Below are 25,023 nucleotides of genomic sequence, written 5' to 3'. Positions count from 1 at the left end.
AGAAGGAATCTTGCTCTGTCGCCCAGGCTGGAGTGCAGTGGCGTGATCTGGGCTCACTGCAAGCTCCACCTCCCGGATTCACGCCGTTCTCCTGCCTCAGCCTCCCGAGTAGCTGGGACTACAGGCGCCCGCCACCAGGCCCGGCTAATTTTTTTTGTATTTTTAGTAGAGACGGGGTTTCACCGTGTTAGCCAGGATGGTCTTGATCGCCTGACCTCGTGATCCGCCTGCCTTGGCTTCCCAAAGTGTTGGGATTACAGGCGTGAGCCCCTGCGCCCGGCCTACTAATTTTTATTTTTTGTAGAGATGGGGTCTCCCTGTGTTGCCCAGGCTGGCCTCAAACTCCTGGGCTCAAGCAATCCTCCTGCCTCGACCTCCCAAAGTGCTGGGATTACAGGTGTGAGCCACCGCACCCGGCCTAGTGAGCATATTTTTAAGGTGTATGTCAATTAGTGTGGAACACTGATGGAATGAACATAGCAATAATTAGAACTGCCACTCACGGAGCACATATTAAGTGTCGGGCATTGGGCACCAAGCACTGTTGACAGACGCTTTATTTTTTGTTTTGAGTGCTTACTGGGTACTAGACTTTTCAGTAAATATTAATCACCTACTATGCTATTCTACCAAGTGCTTATGAACAAGTGTGCAGCGCCTATTCTGCACCAGCCTTTCGCTTGCATCTCATTTAAACGTGAAAACAAGGAGTGATCTCTATGCTCTGCCCAGCGTGGGGGCGCGGGTCCGAGCAAGGGGTGCACACCTGAGTAGGGACAGGACCGGAGAGGCGGCGTCCTCTTCCCTGGCGCGCTGCAGAGCCAGGGCTACCCTGAATGGCCAGGAGGAGAAGGGGCCGGCAGAGGTCAGGCTGAGGGCAAGCGGCAGCAAAGGGCGAGGCGGAGGTCCAGGCCACCCGGGTGGCCGGATCCGCGGAGCGGTGGGCGGGGCGGCGGGCGGGGCCTGTATTGTCCGCTCCGCGGGGCATGCCGGGAGCCCCGCCCCCAACATGGCGTCTCACTGACAGTTGGCTGCCGAGCGGCAGAGGCGGATCCTGCTCCTGAGGGCGGCGGCGGCGGCGGCGGCTGCGGGGCCGGGGTCTCCCGGGCCGGGGTCGGGGGGGATGGCGACTCGGACCGCCTAGGGCGGAGCTGCACGGGCGAGGCGGCAAGCGGGTCGCCGCTGGCGGACGCGGCGGACGCTGCCATGGACTGGTGATCGCGGCTGCTGCTGCTCCGTCTCCGCCGGCCGGGCGTCTGCTCCTCAGCTCCAAGCCCTCAGCCGGGGCCATGGGCTCGTCGGCGGCCGCGGCGGCGGCGGCGGCGGCGGCCGCTGACTCGGCGCAGTGGCTCTCGGTGAAGGAGGAGACCATCTTCCTGCACGACGGGCTGATCCGGGTCACCGACCTGGCCGAGTTGCCCAGCGAGATCCTCGGGGCCCCGGAGGCCGCCGACACCGACCTGGAGGTGAGCGAGGCGGCCCCCGGCCCCCGCCATCGGACTGGCCCACTCTCCCGGCGCTCCCGGGTCGGGCCCCTTCCTCGCCCCAGCCGCGGGCCTCGCCTCCCAGGGGCTGCCGGGGCAGGTGTGTGTGGGCGCGGGGCGGGCAGGTGGGGGCCGCGGCCGCAGGTCTGCAGACCGCCCGCCCCGCTCTCTCTCCCTCCCTCCTCGGGGCCTGGCGCCCGCCGGGGATTTCATTTGTGGTTTTCTTCTGAGCGTTCCGACACCCGGCATTTTATTAGACTAGCACCCGGCTCGGCCTTCATGCCCCGGAGGAGCCGCCACCACCACCCGGGCCTCCCTCCCCTCCCCCACGGGCCCCCTGGACCCGCTTCCAGGGCACACCCAGGTTGCTTAGCTTTGGGAACATTTTTATTTTAACGCTGTGCACCCTCCCACCCTTTTCTTCCCTAGTTCTGTGGTTTTTTTCTTTTTTCCGGGAGAGGGTAGTGGCAGCTGCGGGTCCGCGGTGGGCAATCCAGCAACTTCTCTGTGTTGTGTCTGGGATGGATTGACACGGGGCCTTTGTCAGGGAAGCGGGCGGTGTGGACAGCGAGAGGGATGCTCCAGCGGCCTTCCGTGCGCTCTTGGCGAAGGGTCACTGGCGCGTTAGGCCGCAGGGCCTTTTTGTGTGTCCGGGGGTCGCCGAGCATCCCGGGTTCAGAGCCGTGGCAGGTGCAACAGCAGATCTCATCAGTTGAGCTGCTTGGCCTTGGGGGCAGAAGGGAACCAAATGTGCTTGGTTGGTGGAAACTTTCCATCGACTTCACTTGGGTTCGTATTTGCCTAAAGGTGGGAATACTGGCAGTGGCGTTTCATGGAGGCCAGCGGATGCTGACACTGCTCCCCCTCCACTTCGTGGGATGACATTTTGATGTGTAGGTAGCATGGGGTGTCATCAAATTCTTACTGCCGTATGGAGAGCTTTCTGGGATAGGCGCAGAGAGGATGGCCTATCTTCTGGCTATAAACGGAATGCGAGGAATCTTTTGTGTTTTGCGGTTTTGCGTGCAGTTTGGCTTTACGCACAACGAACATTTATAGAAATGAATTAAAAGCCATTACTGTGTGTTTCTGGAAACGGCAGTGATCGGATCGCATTGGCCGAGACATTTGGACGTGCTTGAGATGCGAATACGTTCCTCTGTTTTTTTGTGTCTGGATTTGCGGTTGCTTCAGCACTTCCGTTGTGAACTCTTAATTGACTTATTTTACAATCTAGTCACCAAAAAGAGGAGGATATGGTTGGTAGGGAATTCCTAACATGGAATCATCGTTTTATTGTGTCTCATTTGGGCCTGTTCTATAAAAAGCAAGGTGTGTCTGAGTGTCTTATCTGCCTGAAAACTCAAGGGGTATTATGCTATGATAGTGGAATCTTTTGATTTAATTGGCTGTGTTGTGTGTGAAAGGTGGGAAGTGGATGCTCTTTGTTTCTTTCTTTTCTTTTTTTTTTTTAACCCCCAGACCGAGTCTTCCTCTGTCGCCCAGGCTGGAGTGCAGTGGCCCGATCTCAGCTCACTGCAACCTCCGCCTCCTGGATTCAAGCGATTCTCCTGCCTGTGCCTCCCGAGTAGATGGGATTACAGGCGCGCGCCACCACGCCCGGCTAATTTTTGTATTTTTAGTAGAGACAGGGTTTCACCATGTTGGCCAGGCTGGTCTCGAACTCCTGACCTCAAGTGATCTGCCCGCCTTGGCTTCCCAAAGTGCTGAGATTACAGGCGTGAGCCACTGTGCCGTGCCTATGCTCTTTGTTTCTTAAAGACTAATCCAAGTTCACAGAACCAAAATTTATATATATGTCATTTATGTAATTTATTTATTTTTAGGATTAGAAAGAGTAGGATTAAAGTATCTGTGCTGTTAAGTTGGTTTTCCTAAAATGTTTGTAAATGTATTGCATGAATTTGTCAGCTATTTCTACAGAAGAATGGTTTTAAAAGGAAAGAACCTCTCTGGCCTGCTAGATTTTGTTTTTTTAAATTGCTTTTTGAATTTATGGTCTGATTTCTCAGAAACTAGTATGTGTATGGGTGATACACTGGTAGCAGTGCATAACTTTTTTCATTCTTTCCATGTTATACAGGCTCCATGGTCTCAGCAGAAATAGCTAAGAATATTTTTGTGGCTATTAGATTTGTGTTTGGGTGTATTCATATATATATATATATATATATATAATCTTTTTGTTTGTTTGTTTGTGTTTTTTTGAGACAGAGTCTCTCTGTTGCCCAGGCTAGAGTGCAGTGGCTCGATCTAAATCTCAACTCACTGCAACCTCTGCCTCCCGGCTTGAAGCAATTTTCCTGCCTCAGCCTCCCAAGTAGCTGGGATTACAGGCATGCACCACCATGCTAGGCTAATTTTTGTATTTTTTAGTAGAGACAAGGTTTTGTCACGTTGGCCAGGCAGGTCTCGAACTCCTGACCTCAGGTCATCCGCCTGCCTTGGCCTCCCAAAGTGCTGGGATTACAGGCATGAGCCACCACGCCTGGTACATATTTAATTACTTAATAATGTTGATTAAATGTATCCTACATGTCAGGCATTATTTTATTAAATTCTCAAAAGAGCCTAACAGTTGGAAATATTGCACTCCTTGTACAGATGAAGGAAGTGCAGAGTAGGTATTCAACTTGCTCAAGAGCACATAAAGAGCTTGCACATTAACCTAGTTCTGTTCACCGGATATCTGCTTCTCATCATAATACTTTATGCTTCCATGCATGTATAGTATTTGTATTTGCAATTATTTTAAATTTCATAACTGGCTACAGAAGGAAGAATCTCTATTTTCTTTAGTAACTGTTTCTTTTTCATATTTGAGGAAGATTCATGATTTATTAATTTTTTAAAAGCTATCTTTTGAAATACCACCACATCCATGAAATACAGTCTTCTAAGCCTCTCCTTCCAGTGGACATCTGGGTGAATAATGGCCATTTTCCACAGAGTTTATTAATATATATAGAATCCTTTAGTTAACACTTTTGGATTATGAGGGACGGGACTCACTGCAGAAGAGTGCAATAGTCTTAGAATTTTAGAGCAAGAAGAGACTTTAGAGATAATAATTTCCCTCATTTTAGAACGAAGTTCTCTAAGATCAGGAGATCTCAGAGATCAGGAGATGAGGTTATGGCTTAGTCACTATAGCATAGCTAGTTGTGGCAGGGCAATGACTAGACCCTGGCTTTTCTGCATTTGGATTCTAGTGTTCTGTTCACCCTGTCAGCACTGCTCAAAGTCAATCTAAAGAAAGAATCCCTCCTAAGAAGCAGATCAACATTAACTTAATATTTTAATTTAAGCAGATCCAGAGTATTTGAATTAAAATTTTTCTTCCCAGTAAATTCCCTCCCTCCCTCCCTCCCTCCTTTTTGAGACTGAGTTTCATTCTTGTTGCCCAGGCTGGAGTGCAGTGATGCGATCTTGGCTCACTGCAACCTCCACCTCCCAGGTTCAAGCGATTCTTCTGCTTCAGCCTTCCAATTAGCTGGGATTACAGGCATGTGCCACCATGCCCAGCTAATTTTGTATTTTTAGTAGAGACTTAGTTTCACCATGTTGGCCAGGCTGGTCTCGAACTCCTGACCTCAAGTGATCTGCCTTCCTTAGCCTCCCAAAGTGCTGAGATTATAGGCGTGAGCCACTGCACCCGGCCTCTTTTTTTTTTTTTTTTTAAAGCAATAAATAATGTTTAATCAACTAATTCATTCAACAAGTATTGGTGGAATTTAGAGTGAGCTGGGCCAACCGTCCTGGATGCTGGGGATATAGCAGTGGATAAAATAAAATCCTTGTCCTCAAAAAGCTTATAATTTATTGGAATGATACAGACAATGACAAATATGTAACATGACATAGAGGCAAATGATAAGTGCTAAAGAGAAAACTATAGCTCAATAAAAAGATGGAGAGCATTGGAAAGAGGGCTCTGTTTTTTTGTTTTAATTTTTTTTGTTAGAGATGGGGCCTTGCTATATTGTCCAGGCTGATCTTGAATTCCTCCTGGCCTCAAGTGATCCTCCGACCTGAGCCTCCCAGAGTGCTTAGTATGAGTCACTGCACCCAGCCAACTGTCCTGTTTTATTTTATTTTATTTTTGATTATTTATTTTTGAGACAGAGATTCTCACTCTGTTTCCCAGGCTGGAGTGCAGTGGTGCCATCTTTGCTCACTGCAACCTCCACCTCCCGGATTCAGGTGACTCTCTGGCCTCAGCCCCCTGAGGAGCTGGGATTACAGGCATGCAGCACCACGCTTTGCTAATTTTTGTATTTTTAGTTGAGACAGGGTTTTACCATGTTGGTCAGGCTGGTCTTGAACTCTGAACCTCAGGTGATCCACCCACCTCTGCCTCCCAAAGAGTTGAGATTACAGGCGAGTCAGCCACCACACCCAGCCTGTCCTGTTTTATATAGGGTGGACATGAAAGGAAAGCCCAGGATGGCTTTTGAGCAGAGACCTGAAGGGAAGGAGGGAGTATACCATATGGCTCCCCGGAAAGAACATCCCATACAGAGACGACAGCAAGAGGCAAGTCCTTGAGAGGGAAGCGTCCTCAGCATATTTGGAGCTCTGAGCCCAGTAAGCTAAAGGGGAGAGGAGAGATAGGGAGCAGGGGATACAGATCAAGTAGATCCTTGTAGGTGAGGGCTTTGGATCTTACTATGAGTGAATTAATAATGCAGAGTGTAGCCGGGTGTGATACGCCTGTAATCCCAACACTTTGGGAGGCCGAGGCGGGCAGATCACAAGGTCAGGAGATTGAGACCATCCTAGCTAACACAGTGAAACCCCGTCTCTACTAAACATTAAAAAAAAAAAAAAATAGCCGGGCGTGGTGGTGGGTGCCTGTAGTCCCAGCTACTCGGGAGGCTGAGGCAGGAGAATGGCGTGAACCCAGGAGGCGGAGCTTGCAGTGAGCCGAGATCCTGCCACTGCACTGCAGCGTGGGCGACAGAGTGAGACTCTGTCTCAAAAAAAAAAAAGAAAAAGAATGCAAAGTGAGGCTTTTTCTTGTCCTTTAAAATAGCCATTTGTTGGAACATGTGGAAATAGGCAAAGAGAAAAAAATATATATATATAGCCGTTTGTATTTATTTTAATTTTATGTTACTGGTGGAAAGCAAAAGACGTATAGGAATTATTATTATTATTTATTTTAGACAAGAGTCTTGCTCTGTTGCCCAGTCTAGGGTGCAATGGCTCGATCTCAGTTCACTGCAACCTCTGCCTCTCAGGTTCAAGGGATTCTCCTGCCTCAGCCTGCCGAGTACCTGGGATTACAGGTGACCCTCACCCAGCTAATTTTTTTTTTTTTTTTTTTTTTTTTTTTTTTTTAGTAGAGATGGGGTTTCACCATATCAGCCAGGCTGGTCTCGAACTCCTGACCTCAAGTGATCCAACCGCCTCTACCTCTGAAAGTTTTGGGATTGCAGACGTGAGCCACCATGACCGGCTTAGGAAATTTTTTTAAACTATTGAAATAAATATACATTTAAGAGAAATAAAAAAGCAATAACTCAAAAATAACATCTCAGATGTTATTGCATTTTACATTGAATTTCATAGAACATTATCCTTTTTAAAATAAACGGAATTTAAGAGGGGGAAAAAAAGGAATAGCTTACTTGTGGAAATTCCAAAAGCGTTCTGCTTCCTATCCCATTTTTCTTTTTTTTTTTTTTTTTTGAGACGGAGTCTCGCTCTGTCACCCAGGCTGGAGTGCAGTGGCCGGATCTCAGCTCACTGCAAGCTCCGCCTCCCGGGTTCACGCCATTCTCCTGCCTCAGCCTCCCGAGTAGCTGGGACTACAGGCGCCTGCGACCTCGCCCGGCTAAGTTTTTGTATTTTTAGTAGAGACGAGGTTTCACTGTGTTAGCCAGGATGGTCTCGATCTCCTGACCTCGTGATCCGCCCGTCTCGGCCTCCCAAAGTGCTGGGATTACAGGCTTGAGCCACCGCGCCCGGCCCCATTTTTCTTTACAAACTGCAGTTGGGAACAAGCAGGCATCGTATATAAGAGTGTTGACAGAGAAGCTGATTAACTTACCCAAGGTGGCTAAGATATTTCTTACTCCACAGTTGAGGTTTATTTTAAATTTAAGCATTTTGGTTAGTGCTTCTCATATTTCATGGTGTTTGCTTGTAAGTACTCCCTCTCCACCCTGCCCCACACCACACAAAAACTTGAACATGAATGTTTAAGTCAGCTTTATTTGTGACTGCCCAAAGCTGGAAACAATCCAAATGTCCGTCAGCAGGTGAATGGATAAACAGATGTGGTACATCCATACAATGGAGTATTACTCAGCAACAAAAACGAATGAACCATTGGTACTCACAACGTGGATTTATGCTGAGTGGAAGAAACCAGACAAACAGGAGTACATACTGTAAGACTCCATTTCTATGAAATTTTGGAAATGCAGATTGATTTGTAGTGGTTGCGTGGGGATAGAGGCGGGCAGGAAATGATGAGAGGGACGGAGTATAAAGGAGCATGAAGAAACTTTTGGGGCGATGGCTATTTCCCTATTTTGATTGTGGTGATGGTTTCACATTTGTATATGTATGTCAAAACTCATTAAATCACACACTTTAAATATGTGCCATTTACTGTATGGCAACTATATGTTAATTAACAAATGAAACCTAATAAATGCAAAAGGGTTTTTGTTTATTATTTTGTTTTGCCAAAAAAGAAAAGGGGCATTTGGGTTTGAAGTTGATCAGCTGAAATCGTCAAGGCTTTAAATACTTATCGTACCCTCAAGTGAAATATTTGAGATGATATTTAGATTTATGTTGATCTATTCTCCTAGGAGGACACTGCTAGCCTATATATCCTTTGGACAAAATCCTTTGGAAAGTGTTTATGTACTTTTATAGAATTCTAGATTTGGAAGAGTTAATGAATAAGGGAATAAACTAACCTTGTTCACCAGTAGTGTCGATTACCATGCAATTAATGAGCACTGTAATAGGAGTCACTGAATCTTGGTGCAGTATTCTGTGAGCTTGGGCAAAAGGCCCAACAGGCTTTCAGGCTTGTCTGGCTCAAGCTGTAAAATGAGAATGAAGTATTTGAGGGCTGGGGGAGACAGTATTGCCTTGAAGTTAAAGTCAGGTTTAAAGAGTCAAACTGGGATCGAAATTCTAGCTCTGCTCCTTGCTTGCTGTGTGACCTTGGGCAAATTCCATACCTTTTTTTAAACATATTTTTCTAGAGACAGGTTCTCTGTTGCTGGCCGGAGAGCAGTGGTGTGATCATAGTTCACTGCAGCCTCACACTCCTGTGCTTTAAGTGATATTCCCACCTTAGCCTCCTGAGTAGCTGGGACTACAGGTGTGCTACTAATTTTTAAATGTTTTATAGAGATGGAGTCATGCTGTGTTGTCAGGCTGGTCGTGAACTCCTGGCCTCAAGCAATCCTCCTGTCTCAGTCTCCCAAAGTGCTGGGATTACAGGTGTGAGCCACTGCGCCTGGCCTAATTCCATAACTTCAGAAATCCCTAGTTACTTTTTTTTTTTTTTTGAGACAGAGTCTCGTTCTGTCGCCCAGGCTGGAGTGAAATAGCGTGATCGCAGCTCACTGCAAACTTCGCCTCCCAGGTTGAAGTGGTTCTTCTGCCTCAGCCTCCCGAGTAGCTGGGATTACAGGCTTGCATCACCATGCCCGGCTAATTTTATATTTTTAGCAGACATGGGGTTTTACCGTGTTGGCCAGGCTGGTCTGGAACTCCTGACCTTTGGTGATCCACCCGCCTCAACCTCCCAAAATGCTGGGATTATATGTGTGAGCCACCGTGCCCAGCCCCTAGTTACTTCTTCTGGTGTATCTTCTTAGTCATCATTGTCACTATCTCTACCACTACCACGACAACAGCGCCAGCATATTGAGTGGCACGTTCTGTGCTAAGTACTTCACATCCATTATTTTATTTAATCCTCACAAAAAACATGAGGTTGGTACTGGATTATCTTTATTTTATTGTTTTTGTTTGTTTTTTGTTTTGTTTTGTTTGTTTGTTTTGAAATGGAGTCTTACTCTGTCGCCCAGGCTGGAGTGCAATGGCGTGATCCCAGCTCACTGCAACCTCCGCCTCCTAGGTTCAAGTGATTCTCCTGCCTCAGCCTCCTGAGTAACTGGCATTACAGGCCCGTGCTGCCACGCCTGGCTATTTTTTGTATTTTCAGTAGAGACAGGGTTTCACCATGTTGGCCAGGCTAACTCCTGACCTCAAGTGATCCACCCTCCTCGGCCTCCCAAGTATGGGGATTTCAGGTGTGAGCCACCATGCCCAGCCTAGAATTATCTTTATTTTATAAATGAGGAAACTGGCACAAACAAAAGTTAAGTAACTTGACAAAGGTCAGATAGTTAGTGGCAAAGCTAAGGCTGAAATAGATCTGTCTGATTCCAGCCCTGAGTCCCTATTCTTGAACTATTGTTACACTATCATCATCTGTAAGAGTGGGATAATGATAGGGCTAATTAATGTCAGAATTAAAAAGATGGAGGTGGCCAGATATGGTATCATGCCTGTAATCTCATTACTATGGTAGGGGCAAGGAGTGGGTTGGAGTTTAAGACCAGCCTGGACAACATGGCAAAACTCTGTCCCTACAAAAAAATACAATAAAATTAGCTGGGCATGGTGGCATGCACTTGTAGTCCCAGCTACTCAGGAGGCTGAGGCTGAAAAATCACTTGAGCCCAGGAGGCAAAGGTTGTAGTGAGCCAAGATTGTGTCACTGCACTCCAGCCTGGGTGACAGAGCCAGACCCTGTCTCAAAAAGAAAAAAAATAATAATAATAAGATGGATGTGGGCTGAGTGTGGTGGCTCATGCCTGTAATTCCAGCACTTGAGAGGCCAAGGCAGGAGAATTGATTGAGGCCAGGAGTTCAAGACCAGCCTGGGCAACATAGCAAGATCCCATCTCTACAAAACATTTTAAAATTAGCTGGGCATAGTTGGCTACTTGGGAGGCTGAGGTGGGAGGATCACTTGAGTCCAGGAGCTGTAAGAGGTGGTAAGCTATGATTGTGCCACTGTACTCCAGCCTGCATGACAGAGTGATATACTGGCACCAAAATATTAAAAAAAAAAAAAAAAAGTGATTATGTTTAAAGTGTGTTGACTCTATAAGGTGCTATGTTGCTTGGAAGTTATTTTATTCATATTCAACCAGCAGCCTATTGTATTTGAAAGCAAAACTATCCCATCAACATAATTTTTTCTATAGTAGTGGAATAGTTTTTTGTTTGTTTGTTTGGTGATCCCTGTGGAATTTTTTTTTTTTTTTAGACGGACCTTCGCTCTCGTTGCCCTGGCTGGAGTGCAATGGCGCAATCTCGGCTCACCACAACCTCCACCTCCCGGGTTTAAGCGATTCTCCTGCCTCAGCCTCCCGAGTAGCTGGGATTACAGGCATATGCCACCACACCTGGCTCATTTTGTAGTTTTAGTAGACACAGGGTTTCTCCATGTTGGTCAGTCTGGTCTCAAACTCCTGACCTCAGGTGACTTGCTTGCCTCAGCCTCCCAAAGTGTTGGGATTACAGGTGTGAGCCACTGCACCCGGCTGGAATTTTCTTTCTTTTTTTTTTTTTTTTTCTTTTTGATAAGGAATTCCTCTCTCGTTGCCCAGGCTGTAGTGCAATGGCGTGATCTCAGCTCACTAAAACCTCTGCCTCTTGGGTTCAAGCGATTCTTCTGCCTTGGCTTCCCCAGTAGCTGAGATTACAGGCATGTGCCACCATGCAGAGATAACTTTGTATTTTTAGAAGAGACGGGGTTTCACTATGTTGGTCAGGCTGCTCTTGAACTCCTGACCTCAGGTGGTCCAACCACCTCGGCCTCCCAGAGTGCTGGGATTACAGGTGTGAGCCACTGTGCCTGGCTGGAATTTTCTTCCTTCCCAATTTGTTTGCAATATGGCTAGGCAGATGAAATGATAGATAGTCTCTGTTTCAGTTTTTCTCCAATAGCAAGACCCTAAGGTCTTGCTAAATAAATCAGCTTTGATTATTATCTGTCCTCTTGGCTTCCATCTTGACTGTCATAAAATACCACCTGTTGGCTCGAGATGCTGGGTGGGTGGTCATGCATCTCTTCTTTCCTAGGTCTGAAGGTAACTGTGGTGATAATTATGAAAGGACTGTCAATTGCTGAAAGTGCCCTATGCTTTCCCCTCCCCACCTTTCCCTCTTGTTTTACAAAGTGGTTGTGGGGTGAACACAAGGAGTGTAGTCTGCTTTACAAGATGTTTAGTCAATAGTTGTAGACAAATGTAAATAACAGCAGGTGATCAGCTATGGGACAAATGCATAGTTATTTCAAAAGGAGAGAAGATTGCAGAAATTGTGTAATGATTATTTTGATCCTGCATTTTAAGCACAGCTTATGTATCTATTAATTAAAAAAAAAAACAACTATGAGTAGTACATTAATACATTACTGACAAAATGGAAATAACACGTAAACCTGAAGTCCCTTTTAAGCACCATCTCTAATTTGGATCTTTGTGTCCTTCCTGCCCTGGCTAACTTAGTGACAATTTTTTTCATGTGTATCCTTCAAGACCATTTTAAAATTTTGGTGTGTATATAACACATTCTATTTTTTTCTTTTTTACATAAAGATGTCATACTAGACATATCTTTCTGTAACTTGCTTTTTTTTTTAGACTCAAGGATATGTTTTGATCATTCTATGTCTCCATATATATATCTACCACATTATTTTTAAGTGTTGCACAAGACTGTAGAAATGCCACAGTTTTATTTAGACATTCCCTATTGATGAGTATCTTAGTTTCCTGTTGCCATGCTAACAGATTATCACAAATTTCGTGGCTTAAGGCAGCATGGATTTATTCTTTTACATTTTTGGAAGTCAAAAGTTTGAAATGAGTCTCACTGGGCTAAAAGTCAAGCGTTGGTAGGTCTGGTTCCTTCTGCAGGCTCTAGGGGAGAATCTGTTCCCATGCCTTTTCCACAGCTTCCTGTGGCCACTTGTATTTCTTGGCTTGTTGCTGTTTCCTCCATCTTCAGAGTACGTTACTGCAGTCTGTCATCTGTCATCACATTGCCTTCTCCTCTGACCCACTCTTCCCGCATCCCTTTTATAAGCACCCTTGTGAGTACATTTAGGGCCCACCCAGATAATACAGGATAATCCCTCCATCTCAAGATCTTTAACTTAATCACATCTGCAAAGTCCCTTTTACCATCTAAGGTCACATTTATAGGTTCCAAGGATTAGTAAGTGGACATTTTGGTGGGCACCATTATTCAGCTGAGCATCATGGGTATTTTGGTTGTTTTCCGTTTTTCACTCTTAAAAACAGTCCTTCAGTACAGATTCTTGCATGCCTGCTTATGCACACCTGAGATTATTTCTCTAGGGTAAGTGGAATTGCTGGGTCATTGGTGACAAGTTAATTTTAATGGATACTACCAAATTGCCCTCCTGTGTGACTACCAATTTATAGTCCCGGTATTAGTGTTTGATAGGACCTCTTTTCTGCACACCCTCGCAGAGGCCATTTTAGAACTCGTAAGTTTGCTTAATTTGGCTAGGTGAGGTGGCTCACACCTGTAATCCCGGCATTTTGGAAGGCCAAGGCAGGCAGATCACTTGAGGTCAGGAGATTAAGACCAGCCTTGCCAACATGGCAAAACCCCATCTCTACAAAAAATGTTTTAAAAATTAACTGGGCATGGTGGTGGGCGCCTGTAATCCTAGCTACTTGGGAGGCTGAGGCGGGAGAATTGCTTGCACCTGGGAGGTGGAGGTTACAGTGAGCCAAGATCGTGCCACTGCACTTCAGCCTGGGTGACAGAGCAAGACTCTGTCTCAAAAAAAAAAAAAAAAAAAAAAAAATCGTAGGTTTTGCTTAATAAGCCAATAACTTTCGCTCCAAAAGATGCATCCAATGGATGTAATTGGGTACCCAGAAATGCACACTGAACCCTGGTCAGCCAAAAGAAGCCAGAGTTTTCTGTCGGTGCCATCCAGCTCTTTTGACTTCACTTCAGAGCACCTCTCTTGTGGCTTGATAGCCTTCTTGTCCTGGCATAGGCTCATTTTTGTCTGTAATCCAGTTAATACAGACCATGTCCATATATAGGCAGGAGAGAAACGACGACTCCTTACTCCGTGATGGTTTATGGAGAGTGCCAGAGACCAGCAGGGCAAGGGAGCTACACACACCGGGAAGAGAAACATTGGCTCCCGAAGTGTGCTCAGAATTCACAGCAGTTGTGAGGCAGACTATTTGGACTTAGATTCCCTGAAAATTTTCTCTCTTACATGCTAATATCATGAATGATTCCACATTTTTTTTTACCTATATGAAAAATACCTATATTAAGTGGATTGTATTTTTATGCTATGTAAAACCTTTTTGATTATAAATAAATAATACAGGGATGTTATTGAAAATAGAGAAAACATCTAAAAGTGTAAGAGAGACAATAAATACCCTGAGATTATACCATTCCACCCAGATGAAATTTTTTTTTATTATTTGCTTCTTCAGCTCATATTTTTATATAGATAAAATTGGGGTTATATGCTATTTGCAGTTTTGGATCCTGTATTCACTTACTGAGAACATGTTGAATAAGATTTAAAGATATGATTTTTAATGTTTGCATAGTAATTTATGGATATACCATAACTGTCTTCTGCTGTTTCTTCAAATATGCTATTTTAAAGATAATCTGCTATTTAAAGATAATATCAATTTATAGGAAGTGAAATAATTTTTAGTATTAAAGTGTTATCTGTTTGATAGCGTTTGGTAAATTATACATTTGTAGTGATTTTTAAAGTGTTTCTGTGACTTATTACTGTTAATACTTTATAATTTCAAGGGATTTTAATAGTGCTGTATAAATCCTCTCCCAATAATGTTGAATATTTGCATGGAGCTTGTAGTTTAGAAAGGCTATTAAGCACATTTGGTGAATAATTAATGTTCCATGATGGGACACTTTGGAGTGGACACATTTGGATCCCTAGCACTTTTACTAAAACCTGCAGTTGGCTGAATTACTAGGTCAGAGCACAGTGTATAGCAATTTTAGATTAACAATAAGATGCGTAATTTGCAAAATATTTAATGCAAATTGTAGGTTTAGTAATGCTAATAACTATAGATTCGGCATTCAAGTACTGGTTTTATACTAACAAAATATTAACATTCAGTTTGTATTTGTAATGGATCTTTTCAGCGTTTACTATATTTGCTTTGTGCTCTGTAGTTTGTGTTACAATTTCAAATGTGTAAAGTCTAATAAAATAGATGTAGCTATTTATGGGGCAGAGTAGAAAATCTGGACATGTTTGCCTTTTTTTTTTTTTTGAGATGGAGTCTCCCTCTGTTGCCCAGGCTGGAGTGCAATGGCAAGATCTTGGCTCACTGCAACCTCTGCCTCCCAGGTTCAAGCGATTTTCCTGCCTCAGCCTCCCAGGTAACTGGGATTACAGATGCGTGCCACCATACCCGGCTAAGTTTTGTATTTTTAGTAGAGACAGGGTTTCACCATATCGGTCAGTCTGGTCTCCTGACTTTGTGATCCGCCCGCCTCAGCCTCCCCAGGTTCTGGGATTGTAGGAGTGAGCCACCCCGGTGCTCTTTTTTTTTTTTTTTTTATGCTCGAATACTTAAGAATGTTGGCCAGGTGCATTGGCTCACACCTGTAATCCCACCACTTTGGGAGGCTGAGGTGGGAGGATCATTTGAGCCCAGGAGTTTGAAACCAGCCTGGGTAACATAGGAAGACCCTGTCTCTACAAATAATTTAAAAATTAGCCGAGCATGGTGGCACAAGCCTGTAGGCCCAGCCACTTGGGAGGCTGAGGTGGGAGGATTGCCGGAGCCCTGGGAGGTTAAGGCTGAAGTGAGCTTTGATCGTGCCACTGTACTCCAGCCTGGATGACAGTGAGACCTTGTCTCAATTAAAAAAAAAAAAAAGAAATATGTGCCAACATATTTGCATTAAAACAGTGTTAGGTAATAGACTTTCCTTCTTTATTTCTTGATACTAATTCTTTCCTAATCAGTTACAGAGAAGCTGAAAAACAACTACTGGTTTATTTAATCTGGAAAGGAGAAAATAGATGGAAAGGTAAAATACATTTGGGGAACTTTGGAGGAAGCTTGCCTTTTTTTTTTTTGAGACAGAGTTTTACTCTTGTTGCCCAGGCCAGAGTGCAATGGCGCAATCTCAGATCACTGCAACCTCTGCCTCCCAGGTTCAGGCAATTCTCCTGCCTCAGTGCTCCTAGTAGCTGGGATTACAGGTGCCCGCCACCACGCCCAGCTAAATTTTTGTATTTTTATTAGAGACTGGGTTTCACCATGTTGGCCAGGCTGGTCCTGAACTCCTGACCTCAGGTGATCCACCCGCCTTGGCCTCCCAAAGTGCTGGAATTACAGGCATGAGCCACTGGACCCTGCCGGAAGCATTTTTTTGGTTGCGTTTATAAATACAATTTCCTTTCCCTCAGGGGTTCTGAACCTAAATAGGATTCAGAGATGCATGGGATACCATGAATAGAATTCATGGCATCTGTGACCTTGGATGGGAAAAAAATATATATGTTTATTTTCACATACCTTTAGCTGAAATTCAGAATTTTGTTTTCTTTCTTTTCTTTTTTTTTTTGAGACCAAGTCTTACTTTGTCGCCCAGGCTGGAGTGCAGTGGCACAATCTCGGCTCACTGCAACCTCCACCTCCCCGGTTCAAGCGGTTCAAGCGATTCTGCCTCAGCCTCCCGAGTAACTGGGATTACAGGTGTGTGCCACCTTACCTGGTTAATTTTTGTATTTTTGGTAGAGATGGGGTTTTGCCATGTTGGCCAGGAGGGTCTCATACTCCTGACCTCAAGTAATCTGCTTGCCTCAGCTTCCCAAAGTGCTGGGATTACTACATGCGTGAGCCACTGCACCCAGCTAAAAATTAGCATTTTCTCCCTCTGAAGGCAGTCAGCAAACTCAAGTAGTATTGGCAGTGTACCCACATGTACGATACAAAAAAAAAAAAAAATAGTAACAAGCAATTTTTTCTTTTTCTTTTTTTTTTTTTCTTTCTTTTTTTTTTTTTTTTTTTTTTTTTTTTTGAGACAGAGTTTCACTCTTGTTGCCCAGGCTGAAGTGCAATGGTGCGATCACGGCTCACCGTAACCTTCACTCACTGCAACTGCCTCCCGGGTTCAAGTGATTCTCCTGCCTCAGCCTCCAAGTAGCTGGGATTACAGGTGCCTGCCACCATGTCTGGCTAATTTTTGTATTTTTAGTAGAGATGGGGTTTTGTCATGTTGGCCAGGCTGGTCTTGAACTACTGACCTCAGGTGATCTGCCCACCTTGGCCTCCCAAAGTACTGGGATTACAGGCGCTCTTTTTTTCTTTTTTTTTTTTTTAATGTTGAAATAATTAAGAATGTTGGCCAGGTGGGCCCAGCAACAAGCAATTTTTTCAAAATAGAACGATGTTTTGTTTTGTTTTGTTTTGAGACGGAGTCTCGCTCTGTCTCCCAGGCTGGAGTCTCGCTCTGTCTCCCAGGCTGGAGTGCGGTGGCGCGATCTCCACTCACTGCAAGCTCCGCCTCCCGGGTTCACGCCAGTCTCCTGCCTCAGCCTCCCGTGCGGCTGGGACTACAGGCGCCCTCCACCGCGCCCGGCTAATTTTTGTATTTTTAGTAGAGACGGGGTTTCACCGTGTTAGTCAGGATGGTCTCGATCTCCTGACCTCGTGATCCGCCCATCTCGGCCTCCCAAAGTGCTGGGATTACAGGCGTGAGCCACCGCGCCCGGCCAACGATGTCTTTTTTAAGAGATGCAATCTCACTCTGTTCAGGCTGAGTGCAACGGCGTAATCATAGCTCACTGCTGCCTCAGTTTCCTGGGCTCAAGCGATCCCGCCATCTCAGCTTCCCAAGTAGCTGGGACAATAGGCTCACACCACCATGCCTTTAATACTAATTTTTTATTTAAAAAAAAAAATTTTTTTGTAGAGATGGGGGTTCACTAGGTTGCCCAGGCTGGTCTTGAACTCCTGAGCTCAAGTTGTCTACCCACCTTGGCCTCCCAAAGTGCTGGGATTACAGATGTGAGCCACTGTGCTCTGCCAAAATGGAACAATTTTTTTTTTGTTCACCAGGTATTTTGTTTTTTTCCCTCTTGTCTGAGGAGAATGTTGGTCAGCTGAAAGTATGTGAATAAAATGTAATCAAATTTTGTTAGTGTTGGTATCTTACACTGCTAATCATTTTAAACAGGTAACCTCAAACAGTAACTGTTGCCTGTAATCCCAGCACTTTGGGAGGCTGAGGTGGGTGGATCGCCTGAGCCTAGGAGTTTGAGACCAGCCTGAACAACATGGTGAAACCACATCTATACTAAAAATACAAAAAATTAGCTGGGCGTGGTGGTATACACCCAAGTCCCAGGTACTCGGGAGGCTGAGGTGGGAGGATCGCTTGAGCCCAGAAGGCAGAGGTTGCAGTGAATCAGCCGAGATCACGCCAGTGCACTCCAGCCTGTGCAACACAAGGAGACCCTGTCTTAAAAAAAAAAAAAAACAACCAAACAAACAAAAAAAAGAAGAAGCAGTAACAGTTGCTATTCCAAGAGAAACATTGTTTTTAAAATCTGAAATGCATTTTTGCTTCTGTCCTCTTATAGAGTACAATTATATGCCTGTAGTTTCTTTTGTTGTTCAGATTGTTGTTTTACATTAGTATTGTCAAGGTTCAGGAGTTTTACTTAAATAGCCTCCAGAACTGCACTGGTAGCCACCACCCACATGTGCCTATTGAGTACTTGAATGTGGCTGGTCAGAATTGAAATGTGCTGAAAGTATAATACACATCAGATTTATGAAGGCTTCATGCAAAAAAAAATTAAAAGAACTCAGTAGTAATATATTATTTTTTATTTTATGTTTTTAGAGACAGGGTCTCACTCTGTCACCCAGGCCAGAGTGCAGTGGCATTATCATAGCTCTCTGTAACCTTGAACTCCTGGGCTCAGCCTCTCCAGCAGCTAGGACTACAGGCATATACCACCACACCCAGCTAGTATGATCCATATTGATTAAATGTTGAAATGATGATTTGTATATATAATGGGTTAAGTAAAATCTACCATTTAAATTAAAAATGCTAAAATTAATTTTATCTGTTTATTTTTACCTTTTTTAACATGGCTTCTGGAAAATATTAAATTATATATGTGTCTTACATATTTCTATTAGACAGCGCTCTTTAGATAGAGGGCAGTAAACTGTGGCTTTCAGGGTCATATCCAGCCAACTATCTGTTTTCATAAATAAAGTTTTATTGGAACATAACCAGCCTATTTGTTTACATATTGTCTGCCTTCATGCTTTAAAGCAGAATTGAGTAGTTGTGACAAGATCTTATGCCCCACAAGCCTTCTAGGGCTCTGTGATCAAATAAGATCATAGGTTGAGGACACAGGTCAGGAAAAATTCACTAATGGAGAATCAAATAAGAATACATAGTTATTTTTGATCAACTGAAGTAGTTTAGGTGAGACTCTAGGAATCTTAATTGCAGTTACACTTTTACTTTTTAATTTTTAAAATTTTTATTTTTTTATTGAGACAGGGTCTCGCTTTGTTGTCCAAGGCTGGAGGGCAGTGGCGCACAGTCACGGCTCACTGCAGGCTGGACCTCCCAGGCTCAATTGATTCAAGTGCCTCAACTTCTTGAGTAGCTGGGGCTACAAGCCCATGCCACCATGCCTGGCTAATTCTTGTGTTTTTGTAGAGATGGGGTTTCATCGTGTTGTTCAGGCTTGTCTCAAACTCCTGGGCTCAAGCTATCTATCTGCCTTGGCCTCCCAAAGTGCTGGGATTACAAGCGTGAGCTACTGCTCCTGGCATATGTTTTGCCATTTATTTATTTATTTATTTATTTATTTATTTATTTATTTATTTATTTTGAGAGATAACGGCTTGCTCTGTCAGCCAGGCTGGAGTGCAGTGGCGTAATCTCAGCTCACTGCAAGCTCTGCCTCCTAGGTTCAAGCGATTCTCCTGCCTCAGCTTCCCAAGTATCTGGGACTACAGATGTGTGGCACTACGTCCAGCTAATTTTTGTATTTTTTGTAGAGATGGGGTTTCACTATATGTTGGCCAAGCTGGTCTTGAACTCCTGACCTCAGGTGATTCACCTGCCTTAGCCTCCCAAACTGCTGGGATTATAGGCATGAGCCACCGTTTCCAGCCCATTTTGCATTTTGGATAAGAAGAAAACACTTCCCAACAGTTGTAATATTATTAATATTTTTAATATTGGAACCTAGAGAAGTAATATGGGGTCAGGACTTTTTTTTTTTTTTTTTTTTTTTTTTTGAGATGGAGTCTTGCTCTGTCATCCAGGCTAGTGCAGTGGTACGATCTTGGCTCACTGCAACCTCTGCTCACTGCAACCTCCACCTCCCAGGTTCAAGCAATTCTCCCACCTCAGCCTCCCAAGTAGCTAGGATTGCAGGTGTACGCCACCACGCCTGGTTAATTTTTTTATTTTTAGTACAGACAGAGTTTCACCATGTTGCCCAGGCTGGTCTCAAACTCCTGACCTAGTGATCCACCTGCCTCAGCCTCCCAAAGTGCTGGGATTACAGGCATGAGCCACCACACCTGGCCTGACCTTTGATTTTTATGTAGAGCATAGTGAATTTTACAAAGAGAATAATGAATTCCTCAGAGATTTCTGAAAATAGCTAGTTAGATGGAGTTCATTGAAAATATGTTATTTTGATCATCATTCTAAAAACATTAATGACTTTGAATGAATTTTTTGTTGTAGAACTTAGTTGTTCTATGATTAAGTAGTGAACTTGAGCACTATTCTATTTATTTTGCACATTTTCAGGTTTTCAGTAAACCTATTCTGTGTCCATTAAGCCACTTTTATTGAGTGGTAGTGCCTTGAAAACTGGGCCGGATGCGGTGGCTCATGCCTGGAATCCCAGCTGATGATTTGGGAGGCCAAGGTGGGAGGATTGCTTGAGCTCAGGAGACCAGCCTGAGCAACACAATAAGACCCCATCTCTATATATGAGAGAGAGAGAGAGAGGGTGTGTGTGTATGCTTGTGTGTATATACACATATGTAACTTTTATATACATATAAATATATATTATCTATTTTATTATATATATAAATTTTTAAAAATTAAAGAAAGAATGGAACTGTTGCAGAAGTTTTAAGATTTAGTATAATCTAATTACCGATTAGCATAATAAAGCTATTGATAATTTATTTAAAACATTACAAAATACTTTAAAAAAATTAAAATGTTAGAGGAAATTTTGAAAATTTAGAAGATGTAAAAAAACATAAGGGAGGCTGGGCGCAGTGGCTCACGCCTGGATCCCAGCACTTGGGGAGGCCAAGGTGGTCGGATCACATGAGGTCGGGAATTTGAGACCAGCCTGGCAAACATGGTGAAACCCCATCTCTACTGAATATACAGAAATTAGCAGGGCATGGTGATGTGTGCCTGTAGTCCCTGCTACTCTAGAGGCTCAGGCAGGAGGACTGATTGAGCCCAGAAGTTTGAGGCTGCAGTGAGCTGATTTTGCCAGTGCACTTCAGCCTGTTTGACAGAACGAGACCCTGTCTCAAAAAAAAAAAAAAAAGAAAAGAAAATTTAGAGTTACTTCAAATTCTAAAAGTCAAGAGAGAATACAGGGGAATGTCGCCTTGCTAACATAACGCTCCCCACCTGCCTCCCCCACCACCAACTTCCCAGCAGCAGCCAATATTAGTAGCTGCTTAGATGCTCCCCAGAGGTAGTGAGCACATGTATGAGTGATACATGGGCAGATTCCTCCCTGACCTGGGCTCCTGATGTGCTCCCCTCCCTCCCATCACTCCACTGCAGTCTCCATAGCTTCCTTGTGTTCCTATAGAGGAGGCCTGCAGGTTGGCTTCCTCAGGCCCTTACTCTTCCCTCTGGAGAATCTTAACTTCCATAAGGCAACAGTCCACCAGGTGATAAAGGTGGTATTTTTGAGATTATTAAAGTATGAAGTACTTAGAAACCTAACATGTTAGAAAAGCAAAAGAAAACAAAAAGCAAGGATATTACCCAGGGCAGCTTCAGCTCTGTTAGCAGATCAATGAGGATAACTTTGAAACAACTGAAACGGAAATCTTTTCAAACAGATACATACAGTTGTGTACATAAGCACAGTCCCAGTGAATACAGATAGATACTTAGGTATCACAGCAACAGAGACAGAGGACTTGTAGTGAATTCAAAGTCCCTCTGGTTGCAAGTCTGTTTGATAATTCCTACATACATTGTAATTGGGAAACTATAGTATTAACTAGAAGAGTGCTCCCAAATTCTGTTCCTACCGGTTTATTTCATCTTTCTCCAAGTAGTTCTATTTGGTGCTTCAATGTCCTTCTTCCTGCTTCTGGAGTTAAGCAGGTACTTACACAAAAAATAAGTATATATCTTGCACATGACTGGTTTTTAAATGTATGTAAAGTACTATATTGTAGAGTTTTTTTTTGTTTTTGGAATACACGTTAACATGCAGGGCCATACAGAATATTGTGCCCTGTGGGATTTAAAGGAGGATGGTATATGGAGTCAGTGACAAATAACCTGGGACTTCAAAATGCAGGGTCCTTCAGGGGATCCTTAGGAACACAGAGTGAGACTAGTGGTTAAGACTGTAGGCTTTGGCATTGACACATCTCGCCAGCTGTTAGCTCAGCTCTACCACCTATCAGAATTTCAATTTCTTGGTTATCAAATGCCCCCACTCAAGGGTAAATAAGGGCCAGGTGTGGTGACTCAAACCTGTAATCTTAGCATTTGGGAGGCTGAGGTGGGAGGATTGCTTGACCCCAGGAATTCAAAACAAGCCTGGGCAATGAATGTAGTGAGACCCTATCTCTACAAAAATAAAACTAGAAAATTAGCCAGGTGTGGTGTCATGCACCTGTAGTCCCAGCTACTTGGGAGGCTGAGGTGGGAGGATCGCTTGAGCCTAGAGGTTGAGGCTGGGATGAGCTGTGATTGCACCACTGCACTCAAGCCTGGGAGACAGAGTGAGACTCTGTCTCAAAAAAAAAAAAAAAAAAAAAAAGAGGGGTAAATAAGAAGACTAAATGAGATAAATGGGGTAACACACCCAGAATAGCAACTGACATATGACATATAATAATGAAGAAAATACGGATGGGAGAAGAGCTTTGTTGTTAAAACACCTGTTATAATTCAAGTATTGGGTCTCGCAAGTCTTTGTTGGTGTGTTGCATTCTAAAATCGTGTATTGTTGTGGATGAGCAGACATTATCCTTCAGGTTCTTTAAAGTTGGAAAAAATTAGATCCTTATCTTTATTCAGGTAGATAAATAATAATACTGTTTTGATCTTATCTTTTCTTTTTTTTTTTTTTTTTTTTTGAGACGGAGTTTCTTGTTCACCAGACTGGAGTGCAATGGTGTGATCTCAGCTCACTGCAACCTCTGCCCCCTGGGTTCAAGCGATTCTCCTGCCTCAGCCTCCCAAGTAGCTGGGATTACAGGAATGTGCCACCATGCCTAACTAATTTTTGTATTTTTAGTAGAGATGGGGTTTCACCATGTTGGCCAGGCTGGTCTCGAACTCCTGACCTCAGGTAATCCACCTGCCTCAGCCTCCCAAAGTGCTGGGATTACAGGCGTGAACCACCACCACTGGCCAATCTTATCTTTAACAGAAATAATGTTGTTGGTTATTTTTGCTAGAGACATATGGGACCAGGTATAATTTATTTCCTCAGACTGAATTTAAAACATTTTTGCAAAAGGGGATCTTAATGATATATCTTCTCATATATATTTTAATACTTTCCTTTCCCTATATTTCTGTTTTATTTTTTCACTTCTTTGGAGATATAAGGTCAAGGTACTTAGTTCTTGAGAAGTGCCCCTCAAGGAAAACTTTATTCTTGGGATGATGGATGCCTCCAGTGGAAACTCTTTTGATATATAATTTCTTTGATGATGGAAAATTTTGTGAATGGTAAGAATAGTATTTTGCTACTTTGTAAATTTTATTTATTTACTTAGAGACAGGGTCTCACTCTGTTGCCCAGGCTAGAGTGCAGTGGCTATTCACAGGTACGGTCATGGCACACTGCAGCCCCAGACTGCTGGCCTCAAGCAGTCCTCCTGCCCCAGCCTCCCAAGTAGCTGGGACTATAGGTGCATGCCACTGCTCCTATTTTGCTACTTTTATGTGTTTAAACCTATACCTAGATACTTTCTAGAAATACTCCAGCTTTTTTCTAGTTAGCAAGAAAGATACTTTCTAGAAAATGGAGGAAAGATCATTGCAACTTCTTGTCCACGTGATTGTCATCCAAACCAGAAGATATCTCTGTTGCATCAATCGGGAAAAGTCCATTGTTGCACCTGTGCATATTCCTTCCTCTTAATTCTCTTTGGGCTTTGTAGCAGCTCTTCTTAAGCTTTAATGTACGTACCACCTGGAGGTTTTGTTAAAATGTGGAGTAAGGCTGGGTGTGGTGGCTTATGCTTGTAGTCCCAGCACTTTGGGAAGCTGAGGCAGGAGGATCAGTTGAGCCCAGAAGTTCAAGTTTGCAGTGAGCTATGATCGTGCTGCTGCACTCTAGCCTGATGACAGAGATCTTGTCTCTTTAAAAAAAAAATGTAGGCCAGGCACGGTGGTTCACGCCTGTAATCCCAGCACTTTGGGAGGCCAAGGTGGGTGGATCACTGGAGGCCAGAAGTTGAAGACCAGCCTGGCCAAAATGGTGAAACTCCATCTCTACTAAAAATACAAAAAGTAGCCAGGCTGGCACCTGTAATCCCAGCTACTCAGAAGCTGAGGCACAAGAATCGTTTGAATCTGGGAGGCAGAGGTTGCAATGAGCTGAGATCGTGCCTCTGCACTCCAGCGTGGGTGACAGAGTGAGACTCCATCTCAAAAATGAAATACATAATGAAATAAAATAATATGTAGACATAGAGTCTGATATAGTGGTTGCTGGGGAGGGGAGCGATCCTGAGAGTTTGCAGTTCTTTTTTTGGCATTTCTTTTTTGTTTGTTTATATTATTCCTTTTGTTTTTGTTTGTTTGTTTGTTTTAAAGCATGATTCACATGGTAGAGAAGATTTTGCATTTCTAACTAGGACCCAGGTAATGCTGATGATGCTAAGGGCCCAGGACCACACTTGAGTGGCAGTTCTATTTTTGGGGGGGAAACGGAGTCTCGCTCTGTTGCCCAGGCTGAAATGCAGGAGGGAGTGCAGTGACGTGATCTCGGCTTATTATAACCTCGGCCTCCCAGGTTCACACCATTCTCCTGCCTCAGCCTCCGTAGTAGCTGGGACTACAGGCACCCGCCACCACGCCTGGCTAATTTTTTGCATTTTTAGTAGAGACGGGGTTTCACCGTGTTAGCCAAGATGGTCTTGATCTCCTGACCTCGTGA

General features: G+C 44.0%; 1 protein-coding gene across 11 annotated transcripts in view; it reads left to right on the top strand.

Moving 5' to 3' along the window:
- The first annotated feature begins 512 nt into the window (after nucleotides 1-512).
- Nucleotides 513-25,023, top strand: part of HECTD4 (HECT domain E3 ubiquitin protein ligase 4) — a 232,906-nt gene continuing 208,395 nt past the window's right edge. For 7 of the 11 annotated variants that reach the window (XR_002515862.2, XM_021922965.2, XM_021922964.2 and 4 more), the window contains exon 1: nucleotides 1,095-1,466. Coding sequence is in view for 9 of the 11 variants with exons in the window: in XM_021922965.2 (XP_021778657.2) it covers nucleotides 1,290-1,466 (177 nt within the window). In the remaining 2 variants the exon portion in view is untranslated. Of the gene's footprint in view, nucleotides 1,467-25,023 lie in introns of all 11 variants that reach the window. The other 4 variants (XM_021922968.2, XM_021922963.2, XM_021922967.2 and 1 more) reach the window with 3 other exon arrangements.

The sequence above is a fragment of the Papio anubis genome, chromosome 9 (genome assembly GCF_008728515.1).
Source record: "Papio anubis isolate 15944 chromosome 9, Panubis1.0, whole genome shotgun sequence".
In the NCBI taxonomy this organism is placed as follows: Eukaryota; Metazoa; Chordata; class Mammalia; order Primates; family Cercopithecidae; genus Papio; species Papio anubis.
Note: the sequence above shows the minus strand (reverse complement) of the source record. Positions and strands in the feature narration are given on the sequence as shown.